The sequence below is a fragment of the Anabrus simplex genome, chromosome 1, assembly GCF_040414725.1.
Source record: "Anabrus simplex isolate iqAnaSimp1 chromosome 1, ASM4041472v1, whole genome shotgun sequence".
Lineage (NCBI taxonomy): Eukaryota > Metazoa > Arthropoda > Insecta > Orthoptera > Tettigoniidae > Anabrus > Anabrus simplex.
In genome coordinates this window covers 554,042,582-554,060,205 of record NC_090265.1, presented here as the reverse complement: position 1 = coordinate 554,060,205, position 17,624 = coordinate 554,042,582, and the positions used below count along the sequence as shown (strand labels likewise).

General features: G+C 40.1%; 1 protein-coding gene across 1 annotated transcript in view; it reads right to left on the bottom strand.

Moving 5' to 3' along the window:
• Window positions 1–17,624, bottom strand: part of LOC136877163 (neuroendocrine convertase 2) — a 579,705-nt gene that overhangs the window by 21,641 nt on the left and 540,440 nt on the right. The window contains exon 12 of the mRNA XM_068228426.1: window positions 1,951–2,115. Within this exon, the coding sequence (XP_068084527.1) occupies window positions 1,951–2,115 (165 nt within the window). The remainder of the gene's footprint in view (window positions 1–1,950; window positions 2,116–17,624) is intronic.

Genomic DNA, 17,624 nt, shown 5'->3' with positions numbered 1-17,624 from the left:
AGAAAACGAAATGTGTCTGTAGTTGAACCAGGGTAGAAAATCTTCACGTGAAGAAATTAGACAAATGTACATGGATATAATTCGTGAAAAGTTCCCAGGAATAGATAGTTAGCAGGTTCAAGATATGGGAATTGAATGGGTGACATATAGTAATGCTGTAGTAGAAACAGCAATGGAAGGTCCAGGAACAAAGATGTGTACAGGTGAGAAAAAGCGAGTATGTTATTGAAACGATGAAGTTAGGACAACTTGATAACATAATGAGAATACGTATCAAAAGTGCCTCGAAACAAGAACTGATGTAGATTGGTGGTGGTGGTGGTTGTGGTAAAAAGAATAGAAGACTAGGTAAACAATTGTCATAGAATCTGAGACCTGGGCGATAGCCCTAAATGCAGATTGATGGTAAATGAAATAGAAACAAAACAACAAATTAAAAATAAACACGGTAATAGTGTTTAGGCATGATGGCAGCATGTTATCGACTGGAATGTCACCTGGGAACCTAAGACTATGAGTAAGAACTGCCACTCCCTGTAATATCTATATGTACACCAAGGTGCAACCAAGGTACATGAGGCCCTCAGACGGGTGGTAGAGGTAGTTAATATTGTAAAATTAAAATGTTAACTCCATATATTAAGGAGGCAGAAAACGACAGAAAAATCACAGAAAAGGAAAAATATCAAAGTTATCGTAGTTTAGTGCCGGGAGTGTCCTAGGACATGTTCGCCTCGCCTGGTGCAGGTCTTTCTACTTGATGCCCATGGGTGACCTGCGTGCCTGGATATGGGATGATGATGATGGGGAGAAGGTGAAACCCGGTTTCGGCACGTAGCCTACCCCTGGAGAATAACACCAAGGGGTTTGCTCAAAGCTTTACGTCGCCTTCCGACGGACGAATCATCATCAAGAGCCTCACTCTATATGAACACAGCGGAGAGGTTCGAATTTGAATCCAGGCTTTTGGCACGCCATCTAGTGATTAGAAATTGTTTACTACCACCTCTTCTACTCTGTCGGCCAATATTCGACCAACGGGACTCGAACCGGCTAACATACACTGTAGGCTTGACTCCAGGCAGGCTAGACAGAACTGCTATTTACAGGGATATGTTGGAAATTTCAGAAGACTATAATAATCGCAAATATTTCCATTATTCTCTCTCGTACGATAACAACGCGTGAAGCGTACAACGATGAGAAATTATGTTGTTTATAACTTTTATTATGTACAGTTTTCTCAATGCAACTAATATTAGCAAGAAAATGAATTTATTTGTGGTAAACCTTCAACGTGAAGTATTAGAGAGTTCCAGTGCATATACTACACATCGAAGAAATGTTAAGTATAGAGGGAAAATGGCCAATCGGTTATCAGTGTGGTTCGAACCCACAACCTTCCAAACTGTCGGATGATCTTACTAATTGAGTCATGGACTCATTATTATGCTTCTCTCCCGTCCGCTAGTCATCCTGAGGGAAGAGAATTCGTCTTCGAATTCAGAAAGTTACCGTACTTTTCAGGTCTTCGATGTATGCTGTATATACTGAGCACGACCTATACGCTGAAGTTTATTTCGAGTAGAATGCGATCGTGAATACTAAATATCAATTGGCATTTCTTATTTCGCCCCCATTAATATTACTACGCCACTGCATATTATAATTCTCCTTGAAATTAAATGCCGGGTATCAAGAATTTCTGTTGAGCCGTTTTCCCGCGATGTCATAACATATTGTCAAACAAATAGATAAAAATTGAACTGAACCTGTTTTCGACTTCTGTATAACTAGTCCGAGGTATGAGACAAAAATTCGAAATGTATAGACAAGGATGCTTTGAAACAGTCATACAACGGTTTGCTACATAATGCCATCATACCCTTTCTCTGAAGGAGAGAGGAAAAAATAGAAACTTATTTACATAGATAAGTGTATACGTCTTACCTTGTGCCCATGGGAGACGTAAGGAAGAGCTCCACGTCACCCCGTCTGGTAGCATTCAGTGTTATTACAGCTTGCACGTGTTCCAAGTAGTTGACTTGTGTCTCTGAGCCCTGACAGGCGTTTGTGTTTATCTTGAGCAGCACAGGATGACTGGTAGTAACCTCTCTGAAACATGCAGAACAGACCATACAGTATGACAATATTCTGAGGAAGGTTGGGATAAGTTTTAAATTGAAGGAGAACGGCATTCTCGCGCTCAATAATTAATTTGTGGAGCCACAAATTGAATACAGAAACACAAGTATAACAGAACATATCAAATAAAATTAATTTCGCTCAACATAAAGAGAAACAAGTTTAATTTGCTTCTAAATTTTCCTGTGTATAGACATATTTCCAAAATTGACCAATTAACATTCGATTTTTTTTCACTCGATGAAATGCCGTTGAATACGATTATTCCCTTCCACTTTAGATAATAAATGTTGCAAACCAGCAACATTGTACGGTATTTACATTTTAGATTAAAAATCGGAGTCTCAGAGTTACGATGCTGTTCTGCTCGCTGGTAATCCTTCGGCAGGAGAATTCGTGTTTGATAGAATCGTTCAACAAGTTACTAGGTGTTTGTGGGAGAAAAAGGTCTTTCTTATACCTAGTAATGATAAGATAACGAGTAGAGAAGGATTATTATCAGTACACTGACACATTGAAAACCCCCTTTTACGGAAAAAATTCTGCCCAGTGTTAAGCCTATTATACTTCTAGCATGGTCGGGAATTTTAACCATCATTGGTTAACTTCGCTGGCACGGGAGCTGGGTGTATGTTTCGTCTTCATCATCATTTCATCCTCATCAGGACGCGCAGATCGCCTACGGGAGTCAAATAGAGCCCAACATGTCCTCTGACACTCCCGGCACTAAAAGCTATGTGCCATTTCATCGCCACCAAGCAGGATTCTTCCGGGTTGAATCTATATATATAAAATAAGAGTTTTGTCTGTACATTGCGCATAATTTAAAAAGGATGGCATTTATGTATCAGTCATGTCCACAGTAACGAGGAAATGCACTTTTTAATTTTCCGTATTTTCTGTATGTCTGTCTATCTGTATGCATGTATGTAGGTACACGCATCACGAGAAAACGGCTGAAGAGAATTTAATGAAAATTGGTATTGGTGCCAGCGAAGTTAACCAATGATGGTTAACTATAATCTAGGCTACAAATAATATTGTATTCACCCTGAATGAAATGGTAGTAATTTTTTTAAGTACATCACCCTTGGGGGGGGGGGCGAGGGGAGAGTGAAATATAAAAATAATCGGAAATAGTATCGAATCCATAGTTTTCGGTGTCGCTGAGATGTATAATGATACTCCGGATTTTTTAAAGTCTATGTTCAGCATCCTTTGGGGTGAGGGGGCGAGGGGAGTGAGACATAAAAATAATCAAAAAAGTGTCGAATCCTTAGTTTTTGGGGACGTCGAGGTGAACGGTGACTCTCCGGAATTTTTAGTCCAATTTTAGCCTCCGTTGAGGTGGAGGTGAGAGATATAATAATAATAATAATAATAATAATAATAATAATAATAATGATAATAATAATAATAATAATAATAATAGAGTCGAGTCCATAGTTTTCGGGGTCACTGAGACGATTAGTGCCGCTCCGGAATTTTTTTAAGTACAAGTACATCACCCTTGGGGTTGGGAGGCGAGAGGGTGAGTGAGATATAAAAATAATCGGAAATAGTTTTTGGGGTCGTTAAGGTGAATAGTGACCCTCCGGATTTTTTTATACTGTACGTCCAAGTTCAGCTCCCTTTGTGGGGGGGGGGGTGTGTGGAAGGAGTGAGTGAGATATAAAATAAACTAAAATAGTGTCGAACACAAAGGTTTGGGGAATCACTCAGATGAACAGTGACACTTCGGACTTTTAGAAATCCAAGTTCAGCCCCTTTAACATAGGATTGAAAAAAGGTGAAAAATAAAATTACCAAAATGGCCGATATAATGGATGTATGTGTGTATTTTCCTGCATAGGTATCAACTAAACTTGGTGCAAATATTACTTACTATATGTGAGAAACGCTGTGGGGACCAGACGCCCGTAGAAACTTTAGGGGAACGGGTGAAATGGAAATATAAAAAGCAACCAATAATAGTGTCGAATCCATAGTTTTCAGAAATACTGGAGCGATTTCACCTGCACTTCGTACAATTGGTACACTTATGACTTAGTGTCGTTGAAGTGCATGTTCAGCCCCCATCGGCATGGAGATCAGAAGGGGTGGAAAAGAAATTGTCCAAAATGACCGAAATTACGGATGTATGTGTGTTTCTTCCAGAATAGCCCTCATACAAAATTAGTACACACATGACTTACTATCTGAAAAAAATACTGTTGGGTAAAACACCCCTAGCTCTCCTAGCAGAGGTCATGAAATATGAAAATAACGAAAATGAATGACATTAATTTCTAATAAATTGTTTACGAGGTCACTGAGATGAACTGTGACACTGAATGCTTAAGTCATATTTTTCCGCCTGTCAGTATGGAGGTTGAGAAGGGGTGAAAATAAATGCAAAAATAACCGAGATTATGGATGAATGTGGGTATGTTCCAGAATAGCTCTCAACGAAACTTACTACACATGTGACTTACCATCTGGGAAAAAATACTATGGTGATGAAACATCCCAAACCCCGCTGAGGGTGGGGAATGGGATGAGTTGACATGTAAAATTAATAGAAAATAATCGATATTAATGTCGAATCCATATGTTACGTGTCGCTGAGAAGAATTGTGATGCTCTGAATACAGTTTAAGTCCACGTTCAGCCTGCATTGAGCCGGGAGGCTGAGAGGGGATTAATAGTAAATAGTCTAAACTGACCGAGATTAGTGTTGAATTCACCGATTTTGGGGTCGCCAGGCTAATTGGTGACAGTCTCAATGACAGTTTAAATCGTGTAGATCATATCTATAGCGTGACTGGGAAATACACATAGTTATCACTTATTATCAAATACTTCCCAGTCAATTCGAGGTTCCGCAAGAACTAAGTTTTACTAGGAAATTAAGTAACCTAAAACTCGTAATCAAAACATCTAAATAACTCTAAAAGTATATAATGTATGGTAGAAATCCATATCCCGAAAAGGAATTCTATAAATATTCACTTCACACATAACTAACTGATAATACAAATCTTAAAAATAAACATTCAAAAACCATCCAGGCAACGCCGGGTATTAGGCCTACAGCTAGTATATATATATAATTGGATGTTGGTATGTTTGAAGCTAATAGACTCAAAAACTACTGGACCGATTTCGCTGAAATTTTCACGATTTGTTCTTATTACATCTGAAAGGGATTATGAAGTGATTTGAACGAAATCTGATTGGTAGTTTGGCACTGTGTGTGTGTTGTTTAGTCCTCAGCCCGAAGGCTGGTTGGATCCTCAACAGCTCCGCCATCAGCTGTCATAGATGGCCTAGGCATCACTGAAGAGGCGTACTAGGGAAATGAGGAGCGAGGTAGTTTCCCGTTGCTTTCCTCACCGAGCCAGAAGTTGCTATTACATATCACTCTGCCAAGCCCACTGAAATGCATGCACCAACCGACCCTATGAGCAATATTTTCACACCATTCATAGCAGGGACTGGCTGCAGAAGGAATGGCATTACTAGCATCACTCGTACCTCAGTCACTTTCATTTTGTCAAAGCCAAGGTTAAAGCTGAGACAGATCAATGAAAGTAACAAGATTGCTCTAGCCCATACCAGAAGACATAGTGCACTGTAAACACTAGGTCCCGCCAGCAAAGGCATAGTTTGGCACTGGCTACGGCCACACTTGCGTGTTTTCCCGCAGCGGGACTGCGTGTTTTTCACGCAGCTGGACGACCTGCGAGGGGGGTGGCCACACTTGCGGTTTGTTCACGCTGGATTTTTGCGTGTTTTTCACCAACTTGACAACACGTGGCCACACTTCCGTGTTTGTACGGCGTGATTATATTAGTGTGTTGTATATTGTGATGCCGGCCCCGTGGTGTAGGAGCAGCGTGCCTGCCTCTTGCCTGGAGGCCCCGGGTTCGATTCCCGGCCAGGCTCCCCTGTGGGTGGGGGCGGTAGAATAACACCCACGGTATCCCCTGCCTGTCGTAAGAGGCGACTAAAAGGGGACCCAGAGGGTTTGAACTCCGGAGCGTGGGTTGGCGACCACGGGGCACTTAGCTGAGTCCTGGCATTGCTTCCACTTACTTGTGCCAGGCTCCTGACTTTCATCTATTCCATTCGACCTCTCTTCGTCAACTCTTGTTCTTTTTCGACCCCGACGCTATTAGGTTTGCGAGGGCTAGGGAGTCTTTCATTTTCACGTCCTTCGTGGCCCTTGTCTTCCTTTGGCCGATATCTTCATTTTTCGAAGTGTTGGATCCCTTCCATTTTTCCCTCTGATTAGTGTTATATGGAGGATGGTTGCCTAGTTGTACTTCCTCTTAAAACAATAATCATCACCACCACAATCCCGGCCAGGTCAGGGATTTTTACCTGGACCTGAGGGCTGGTTCGAGGTCTAGTCAGCCTGCGTGATTAGAATTGAGGAGCTATCTGACGGTGAGATAGCGGCCCCGGTCTAGAAAGCGCAGAATAACGGCCGAAAGGAGTCGTCGTACTGACCACACGACACCTCGTAATTTGCAGGCCTTCGGGCTGAGCAGCGGTCGCTTGGTAGGCCAAGGCACTTCAAGGGCTGTAGTGCAATGGGGTTTGGTTTTGGTTGTATATTGTGAGTAGCAAAACATCGCCATTGCTCTTCATATAGAAGGCATTCTATTTTTAAATAATAATTCCGTTGTTGTGTTATGTGCTTGGTTGTTCTTCGCCGTCGTCAGCGTCAAAGAAAACATTGGATCCATCCTGTATTAAGTGACAGGTCATCAAATGGACAATTTGTGCTGCTACACTATAAACTAAAAGACAACCAAGATAATTTTTTTTAGTATTACAGAATGTCCGTGACCTTATTTGAACTGCTTTTCTGTATGTTGAAAAATGCTATCAGCGAAAGAAACACAAGGCTGCGGGAATGTATTCCTGAGGAAGAAAAACTCGCATTGACATTAAGGTGTCGTTAAGGCATGGGTACCTTTGTACCTCCAAAATTATCAGTTCACTGTCTAACATTCTCCTAAGTTTTAAACACAAACAAAACCGCAGCGTCTTCTTCCCGCAAGTGTGGCCAGGTACTGCTGAGCGGGAGAGCGTGAAAAATAAAACAGGGGAAGATAAGCAAACCGCAAGACAAGTCCGATCAGCGGGTTACCTACCCAAGAGTATGTGAAGATTATGATGTGTTCCTTAAAACATATTTCTGCTTTTATCTGGAAAAATTACTGTAGGGGCAAGAAACCCCCTAGCACCCCTAAAGGAAGGGGGTGAAACTTAAAAATCTGAAAATGACGATATTAGTGACGAATTCATAGTCTTTGGGGTAGCTGAGATGAACTGTGACACTCTGAATGCCGTTTAAGTCAAAGTTTGTTCCCAATCGGTATGGTAAACATATTATGACTTACTGTTCGGGAAAGAAAACTGTAGGGTAAGACACACATATGGGCGGGATCGTACAACTGAAGATGTTACGGACGTTAAAATTGGCATTTGGAATCTTCTTTAAAAATAAACACATTATTCATTTTTGGAAAATCCATAAACTATATTATCGGTATTAAATGTTCAGGAAATTATTGAAATGGGCAGGAAAAACTATATGACTATGACAGACATATCACGATGAGTTATTTGACCTATGTATAAGGAATGCTGTGGATCAGCGCACGGGTCCACTAGTATATACATAAAACTGGTTACACAAGTAGGTGCCAATCACACGGGACGTAAAAGCGACGCAGATAGAGATATCTGTTGCAGATATTGACCCATTTCTGTCTGACTTCCCATCTTCCTTCCATGATATTGTAAACAGGTCCATAGATCTTCCTAAATACCTTCCCCTCAATGGCACAAATACTTTACTTATATGAGGTGAATCGTATTTTGTTAGTAATTAAAACGGAATCTGATAAAATGTTAAATTCGAAGTACATAATGTACAACGCGTTCTTTTCAATTAATTTAGTACGTGATGAAGTTCGTCACTTACAACTGTATGTTGTTTAGGGACGATAGCATTAGTATTCTAGTATAGTATTCTAAGGTGGCTAGATACCCTGTTTTCAATGGGACTGGTTTTTTTATTTCTATCTCCTGTTGTCCCAAAAGAATTAACGGAATACCACATATCTCGGGTTTTTTACTCCTCAATTTTGTTGACGCAATTTCATTTTTAATCGTTGTTTTGGCTCAATATTGAGGATGGAACAACATTAAAAATATATTCACAAAAAAGTGGTGCGATATATTTTACGCACTTAAAAATATAGAAATTTCGTGTGAAAATGTTGAATTGTTAGCGATATATGTATGCATAGGCTACACTAGGCACAAATCCTGTTCTCGAACGAACACTCTGTGTGGACTGTTTAGAAGAACCGCCTTTCATTACAAACGATACATGAAATTGACGTTTTCAAGACTCATTTTCAGGATTTTATTTTTAAATAACTTCATAATCTATGTATTAAAAAAAATATGAAAACTAAAGTCAGTCAGTTCGGCCATTCTATCCGGTCGATTTCCTTCATTTTTTAACTGAAAGGTATTCATGCACAGATTTGTCATCAGGACTATAAATCACTTAACTTCCGCCTTCCTCAAATTATTTGATTTTCAATTGTTTGTCTCTTTGAAGCAATCATATCCTTGGTTCTAACTGAGGTACGAAGTTAGTTTTGGCCTAAGAACACTCAGTGGAGCAAGCTCTTTCATTTAAGCTCTTAACTATTCCAATTGGTTGTCTCTGAGGAAAGTTATTAGTGCACATTCAATTTGATATCTCAATTCTTCAACATTTTTTTATCATTGAAGCAATCATATCTTTCGTTCTAATTGAGGTACGTAGTTAGTTTTGGTTTAAAAACACGCAGTGGATCAAGCGCTTTCTTTTGCGGTAATAACTGCTTAGATTGGTAGATTCTGAGAAAAGTTATGAGTACATTTGTCCCCATGACGAAGATCTTTGAAGGACTTTTTAACAGTTCGGCGTGTAGTGTTGTTATAAATACGTTTAATTTCTTTGTGTGATGTATTTTCAAGTGTTTTGTTGACATAATATTACATTCTATTACCACAGCAGATCATGTGCTTTATTTCATTAAATCGAAACTTTGCAAATACATCCGTGAGGATAGTAACAAACAACACCATACATTGCGGGCGGAGCCAGCGGGAAACTGCTAGTTTGTTATTTAGTAATCTTAAACCTATGAAAGAAATTCACTCAGAAAAGTACAATGTTTCTCATTCTGAAGATTCTCTAGATGCACAAATGCTCATGTACCTTCATATGCTTGTTCTGTATGTAATCAACAATTATTATTTTATTGTGTTTTCCTAGCTACTTGCTCGGTTTATAAACATCTCACTTTCATATTCTTTCATCTCATTCTTTACCAGTTCCATCATCACTCTGAGCACTTTGTTCCTGGATTTCTTTTGAATCCGATCTTGCTCAACGTTGCAACTTGAAGTAGAAATCGCAACCAACTACTTAAGGAGAAAGAGTCGCTTGGTTATCACTTCTTTCCATTGATTGGAACTTGTCCCGATTGTTAATTTTATAATCCTTTTCAACCTAAGTGTTTTGCTTTTCCTCGTTTTTATATCCAAATTTATGAAACATTCCGGGTTCTAATTCATGCCAGAACTGGAAAGTTAATATCTGAACTCCTGACTTCTTCACATTCAGGACAAAATGCAGCTCAATATATGCTGGCTGATATTCACGGGGAGCCTACCCGTTCGTGTTCTATATAACGCTCGATGCTCTCATTGTTCAAACTCACCGTCATGAACTGCGGCCTGCTGTTCTCTTCTTTTTTCCTGCCGTCGCTGCAGAATTATCGATCTTACTCCTGAAATTCCCCTCACACAGATGCAAAAAGTTGAGCCAAACGAACTCCTGGGCTTGTTATTAACACTTTTATTACCTCTCTTCTGCATTCTCAAATGAGTCTTAAAGGAGACTAATTGAAGCAGTAAGAGTACTCATTTGATTACGGCTCCAAAGTGCGACGACAGGCAGCAAGCTCTATTCATGGCCATTGTTACTATTTTATTTGCTTATAATTATAGGGATACAACTACAAGATAATCGGTTCTTATAATATTGAATGAAACAGGAAATGGGACTGCCTTGATCCCTTTAAGAATTAGAGTATCGGATAAAATGTAAGGACTATAATAATAATAATAATAATAATAATAATAATAATAATAATAATAATAATAATAATAATAATAATAATAATAATAATAATAATACAGACTACCTTGGAGGAAATAAACCTTCTGAAAAAAATATAAGAAATAGCAGGAAAAGTTGGACCTCAGATATATATATATATATATATATATATATATACATTTACGGGAAAATCAATAAGGTTAATAAATTTAAATACCTAGGTGAAATAATTCAGGTTAATGGACTCGATAGAGAAGCAAACAAATCAAGAGCAAGAAAACTGGAACTAGCATACCAACTCACTAAAGATACCTACAATAAGAAGAATCTCTTAAGGAAAACCAAAATCAAACACTACAACACAGTAATCAAATCAGAGAGTCTGTATGCCACAGAATGCATGCTCTCTATGGAAACTGGTGAAATAGAAGAGATAGAGAAAAAATAAAGGTTAATATTGAGGAAAATTTGGGAGCCATTGAAAACAAAGGAAGGAGAGTTTGGACATAGGAGGAATAAAGATCTATACAAGGAGGAAGAAAATGAAAGGCTGTTAGACATGATCAGAAAGAGGAGAATTACATTTTCTAGTCACATAATGAGGATGGATAACAGTAAATTTACAAAACGAGTGTTTAACTATATTTACAAGAGAATGGGAACCAGTGGTTCGAAGGAATAAAAATAGATATGACAGAGATTGGAATAACAGACGATGCAATACAAGACAGAACAACTTTCAGAAGACTGATACAAAATTTTAAGGGTTTCCAAGAGAAGCAAAAGGGGTAATTTAATAATAACAGTTGGACACAATAGAGGAGGAAACAGCAAAGGGAAAAGATGAATAACTATTGGAAGTCAAGAAAAGAAGGATTAAGATGAATATATAGGGTTACTTTCCGTGGTACCGGGTGAGTTGGCCGTGCGGTTAGGAGCGCGGAGCTGTGAGCTCGCATCCGGGAGATAGTGGGTTAGAACCCCACTGTCGGCAGCCCTGAAGATGGTTTTCCGTGGTATCATGTTTTCACACCAGGCAAATGCTGGGGCTGTATCTTAATTAAGGCCACGGCCGCTTCCTTCCCATTCCTAGACCTTTCCTCTCCCATCGTCGCCATAAGACCTATCTGTGTCGGTGCGACGTAAAGCAACTAGCAAAAAAAAAAAAACTTTCCGTGGTCCTTAGACGACCAGAATCGAAGAAAGAATAGAAATAATAATAATGTTACTGATTTAAAATGTCACAAACTACTTTTATGGTTTGCGAAAGTGAGGTGCTAATAATAATAATAATCGTATGGCCCCCACTACCGCGTGCAAGCATTTTAATTTGACGCCACATGATTGCTTGCTCATTAATTTGACGTTACGTTCTACTCTAGGCCTATTAGGGGGCAGAGAAAACCGAATCACTTTTGGGCGTCTATGGCTGAGTTTTAATTAATTTTGTCGGGTAAGCACCACATGTGTCACCAGAGTTGTTTTACATGCTGACATCGTACGACATCGAGTGTCGAATGGGCGTTTTCCCATCGTTGAAAAATCCGACTTCCTCTGCCGGCTTTGAACCCTGTATCTTCGGATCCGATGGCCGACACTCTACCACTCATCCACCGAGAAATTGTTTTACGTTGCAAAATATATTCCGACATAAGGCTGGCATATTTGAGCATCTTGAATTTCTACCAGCCTGAACCGGAATCGAACCTGCCAACTTGGACTCAGAAGACCACCTGTGCCACTCAGACCAGCTAAATAAATAAATACATATCATTATAAAACTTATGCCTTTCAGTATTCAGTTTGCACTCCTCTGTGAATTAACTGTACGTGACAAGCTCCCTGGCCTAATTTAGTTTCACATTTCATAAAATAATGAGTCTAACCATTGTCGTTTCTGTTTTCCTGTACTTCTCTTAACCTCGATGGCTGAGTCCATTATTCTCCTAGGTAACCTAACCTTTTTCGGTACATATACTCAGTTATATTCAGTTTATTCTTATCTGATTCTTTACTTTCCTGTCTTCTGTAGAGTAACGGTTAGCATTATTAGATGGCATCCTCGGTGGCTCGGGTTTGATTCCCGCTACTGTCAGAAGTTTAAGAACGGCAGTAGGGCTGGTATGTGGTTGAAATAGCACCTGCTTCTCACCTCCAATGGGGGGTGTGCTAGAAGGGAGCTGCATCACCTCGGTATAAGGACATGAGTCTTTCGTTACGTTATTTTTTCATTGCGAGAAACGGGGAAATTAATAATAGACTAATAATAATAATAATAATAATAATAATAATAATAATAATAATAATGTCCGCCTCTCTGGTGTAGTGGTTAGCGTGATTAGCTCCACCCCCGGAGGCCCGCGTTCGATTTCCGGCTCTGCCACAAAATTTGAAAAGTGGTACGAGGGCTGGAACGGGGTCCACTTAGCATCGGGTATTTCAATTGAGTAGGGGTGGGTTCGATTCCCACTTCAGCCATCCTGGAAGTGGTTCTCCGTAGTTTCCCACTTCTCCTCCAGGCAAATGCCGGGATGGTACCTTACTTAAGGCCACGGTCGCTTCCTTCCCTCTTCTTTGTCTATCCTTTCCAATCTTCCCATCCCCCAACAAGGCCCCTGTTCAGCATGGCTGGTGAGGCCACCTGGGCGAGGTACTGGTCATCCTCCCCAGTTGTATCCCCGACCCAATGTCTCACGCTCCAGGACACTGCCCTCGAGGCGGTAGAAGTGGGATCCCTCGCTGAGTCAGAGGGATGACTCATGACCGGTTAACAAAAGTAACATGGAGTTTCATTAAACCTAAGACACCGGGAGAGTTGGCCGTGTGGTTATGTGTGCGCAGCTGTGAGCTTACATCCAGGATATAGCGGGTTCGAAGCCCACTGTCGGCAGCCCTGAAGATGGTTTTCCATGGTTCCCCATTTTCACACCAGGTAAATGCGGAGGACTTACCTTAATTAAGGCCACGGACGCTTTCTTCACACTCCTAGCCCTTTTCTATCCCATCGTCGCCATAAGATCTATCTGTGTCGTGCGACGTAAAAGGCCAATTGTAAAAGCAAAAACCTAAGACAACAAGGCCGAGGTGGTTGCAGGAAGCCGAAAGAGATCTGAGGCAAGTCGGTATCCCGCGCAGGGAAATTAATGGCAGGGACAAATTTAGATGATTGGTGAACAGCTGCCAGGGTTTCAAGATGGCATCAAACTCCAGAAGATGGATGATACCTCTGCCCGAAGATTAAAAAAAAAAAAAAAAAAAAAGTAGCTTTGATGGGCTCAGGAAATACTGCGGAAAACAAAGGAACAAATAATTAAGACCACTTGTATTAGGAGATGTTAAACGCCACTATCGCTTTAGATGTAAAGAGATTTACTTGGCTTCGACTTTCATTCGTATTTCAGTGGACTTCCACGAAGAAGTCCCCAAATGTAATCTCCCATTACTGTATATTCTTTGTCCGTCCCCGTAGCGTAACGGTCAGTGTTATTAGCTGCCGTCCTCGGGGGCTCTGGTTCGAATCCCTGCACTGCCAGAAGTTTAAGAATGGCAGGAGGGCTGGTATGTGGTACATGCAAGTCACTGCCATTGTGGGTGTGTCTGAAAAGAGCTGCGCCACCTCGGGATGAGGACACAAGTTTCCTTACTGTATACTATTTGATCGTTGCCCTTTTAAAAATTAGGTCATAGCAATTCTTTTTTCGCTCCGTGACGGTTCTACCCTGCATTTTCTAGTGTAGTGGGATAGCTTCGGGCCTCCCAGTCATAAATAGGGAGAACCGAGTCACAAAAATCATAATGAGCTTGATGCACTCGGAAAACATTATGATCGCCAGCGAGTGAGTGTCTATATTGTTGTTGTTGATGATGAAGTTGATGATGGAACTGTTTTTAGAAATGTTTCACCCAGGACGTTAAACTGAAGTTACACTCAAGACTGCGCACTAGGAACCAAAAGACATCTCTGATTAATTACATTCATTCTGTACCGAATCAGTAGAGCACCTACTATAATCCTTAGAGCTGCAATACAGGCTATTATATTTCTGTGAGAAACAAAAACTTTTCGAGATAATAAATACTGTATGATCTTCTACTCCAGAGTGAGAGAGAACTTAATCCGGGCCTTCGAGACAAGCCTTCGTAAATCACTCAATTAATGAAACCTATTAAATAAGATTTATTTACTGCTTAGAGAGAAACACGATTCTCTGAGCAGCTTTCATTTATTTCATAATGAGAGACAACATAATAGAGAAGCTTGCAAGACTCTTCAGATAGTTGTGAATTCCATTAAGATATATTTTCATACAGTAATTAGAGCATCTCCCAAACCTCGTTCAAAAATAAAAGAACAGGATTATATTCGAGAGTAAAACATTTCCTTGAATATATTAAAAGTTATTTAAATATATATTGACCAGCTCCTTGGCTGAATGGTCGTCCTAGATGTCGTTTGTTAAGAGAGATTCGAGTTCGAATCCTGGCCGGTCCGAGGATTTTAGCTTCATCTGATTAATTTCTATGACTCGCGGGCTGGGTTTTCTTGTTTGTCTTAATTCACGTTTAGACCTACACACATCGCAGTAAACTACCAACCACCATAGAAACACGCAATAATGGATCGTTTAAGAAAAGGTTGATAAGGAATCTACCACCTGTGCGATGGCTCTAAAGGCAGATCAGTGGTGATTGATTGATTGATTGATTGATTGATTGATTGATTGATTGATTGATTGATTGATTGATTGATTGAGTGATTGATTGATTGATTGATTGATTGATTGATTGATTGATTGATTGATTGATTGATTGATTGATTGATTGATTGATTGATTGATTCATTGATTGATTGATTGATTGATTGATTGATTGATTGATTGATTGATTGATTGATTGATTGACCACCAAGAGGTTATTGATATTTACTGAGAACCTGTTATTATATGCCAGCCCCGTGGTGTAGGGGTAGCGTGCCTGCCTCTCACCCGCAGGCCCCGGGTTCGATTCCCGGCCAGGCCAGGGATTTTTCCCTCGACCTGAGGGCTGGTTCGAGGTCCACTCAGCCTACGTGATTAGAATTGAGGAGCTATCTGACGCTGAGATGGCGGCCCCAGTCTCGAAAGCCCAGAATAACGGGCGAGAGGATGCGTCGTGCTGACCACATGATCCCTCGTAATCTGCAGGCCTTCAGGCTGAGCAGCGGTCGCTGCGCAGGCCAAGGCTCGTTCAAGGGCGTTAAGTTCCGTGGGGTTTGGTTTTTTGGTTCTATTATTAAATTGAAATATAGTGAAAAACATCAACCATGAATATGCAGAAAGAAGTAAGGTTCACTATCACTGTAGACTACATTATACGAACCGAAACTGAGTGTAACAAAGCAGAAAACTTTGGATCTAAATACAAGAAATTTAACGCCCTTACCGACTCTTTACAAGCAAATTCATTCATTTCGAAGATAACCGTGAAACTTCTTATACAGCTTTTTGTTTATAGTGATTGTTAAAGAAATAAGTGAATATACAGTAGCTATATCATCATATTCGGTTTATATGCGTTACTCCACTATATTCTATTTATCGTATTATCCATCATATTGTTATCATAGTTCGGACATCATTATTAAACATAGCGTTTCCTCCGTTATAAGTTTAATAGATATAGATTATAGGCCTACAGGCCTATTCAGATATAGCCCAAACAAGGTTTCATCTTATGGTATTGCTGATATCCTGATTTGACACTGCTGAGGTTGGTGTGATTGATACGTACATACATACATCTTCATTAGAGACTCTTCTGCCTTTCAGAGTTCAGTCTACATGCTTATTTGAATTTACTAACTGCTGCCATAATCCTCTAATTGTAACTATTTTGTGAGCTCGTTTAGGTCTATGCCTCTTGTCTTCAAATCGTTAGAAAATGAGTCTAACCATTTTCGCCTTGGTCTCCCTCTACTACTCTTACCCTCCATAACAGAATCCATTATTCTCCTAGGTAAGCTATCATCCTCCATTCGTCTCACTTGACCCCACCACCGAAGCCAGTTTATGCGTACAGCTTCATCCATCGAGTTCGTTCCTAATTTAGCCTTTATGTCCTCATTCCGAATACTCTCCTTCCACTGTTACCACCTGTTTGTTCCAACAATCATTCTAGCTACTTTCATGTACAGTATATTACTACTAACTTATGAATAAGATATTCTGAGTTCACCAACTTTCACTCCCCTAAAGCGAATTTGGTCTGAAAGGATACTGATGTACGGATAGTTTCCTCCGGGAGCTGACTTATTTCTTACAGAATACTGTTGATCGCAACTGCGAACTCACTGAATTAGCTTTGCTGCGCTTCTTAAATTACCACCCTGGGAGAAAAACTTCCTAAAAACTTGAAATTGCCTGCGTGTTCCAGCTTAGTATCCCCAATCTGACACTCAGTTATTCTGAATTTCTTACCTAGTGACATCAGTTTAGTATTTTCAAGTTCCAATATATTAGACTTCGGGTTCGGCACAGTCTGCCATCAAGACCAAGCCGTCAGCATAGGTCGGACTGCTTACTACATTTTCACCTAACTTAATCCTTCCCTGCCAGTTAATACCTTTCAACAAATAATCCATGTAAACTATGAACAACGAAGTGGAAAGAGTACAGCCTTGTCTAAACCCTGTATGTACCTTGAAACAAGAACTCATTCTGCAACCAATTCACACTGAATCCCGTTCATCAACATAAATTCCTTTGAGTATGGCGTTCGCAGCGGTCATTGAATCACGGTGTCGACGTTGTGAAAAAATGTGTTCGGCTGCAGGGAGATTACGTCAAGAAGTGACACAAGTTTCATAGTTTTCATACCGGGCGAGTTGGCCGTGCGGTTAGGAGCGCGAGGCTGTGCGCTTGCATCCGGGAGATAGTGGGTTCGAATGCCACTGTTGGCATTCCTTCCAATTCCTAGGCTTTTCCTGTCCCATCGTCGCCATAAGATCTATCTGTGTCGGTGCGACTTAAAGAAAATAGCATAGTTTTCGTGTGATAAGTTGGTGATAAACTAATCGTAAGTTTTATAACTTGAATGAAACTCGTAAAAAATGTTGATCTATAATCACTTTTCGAGTTACATGAAAAGCGTCACGTCGATTTTGCACCAAAGACGCTTGATCTCAAGTGAAAATACTGTACAATGTTTCCTTGTGAGAAAAGTTTACTGTTTTTCCTCACGGCCCAACCTAGTTCATTTATCCGCAAAATATAATTGTAAACAATGTCTTGTTGATTTATATAATTACTAGCAGGACCCG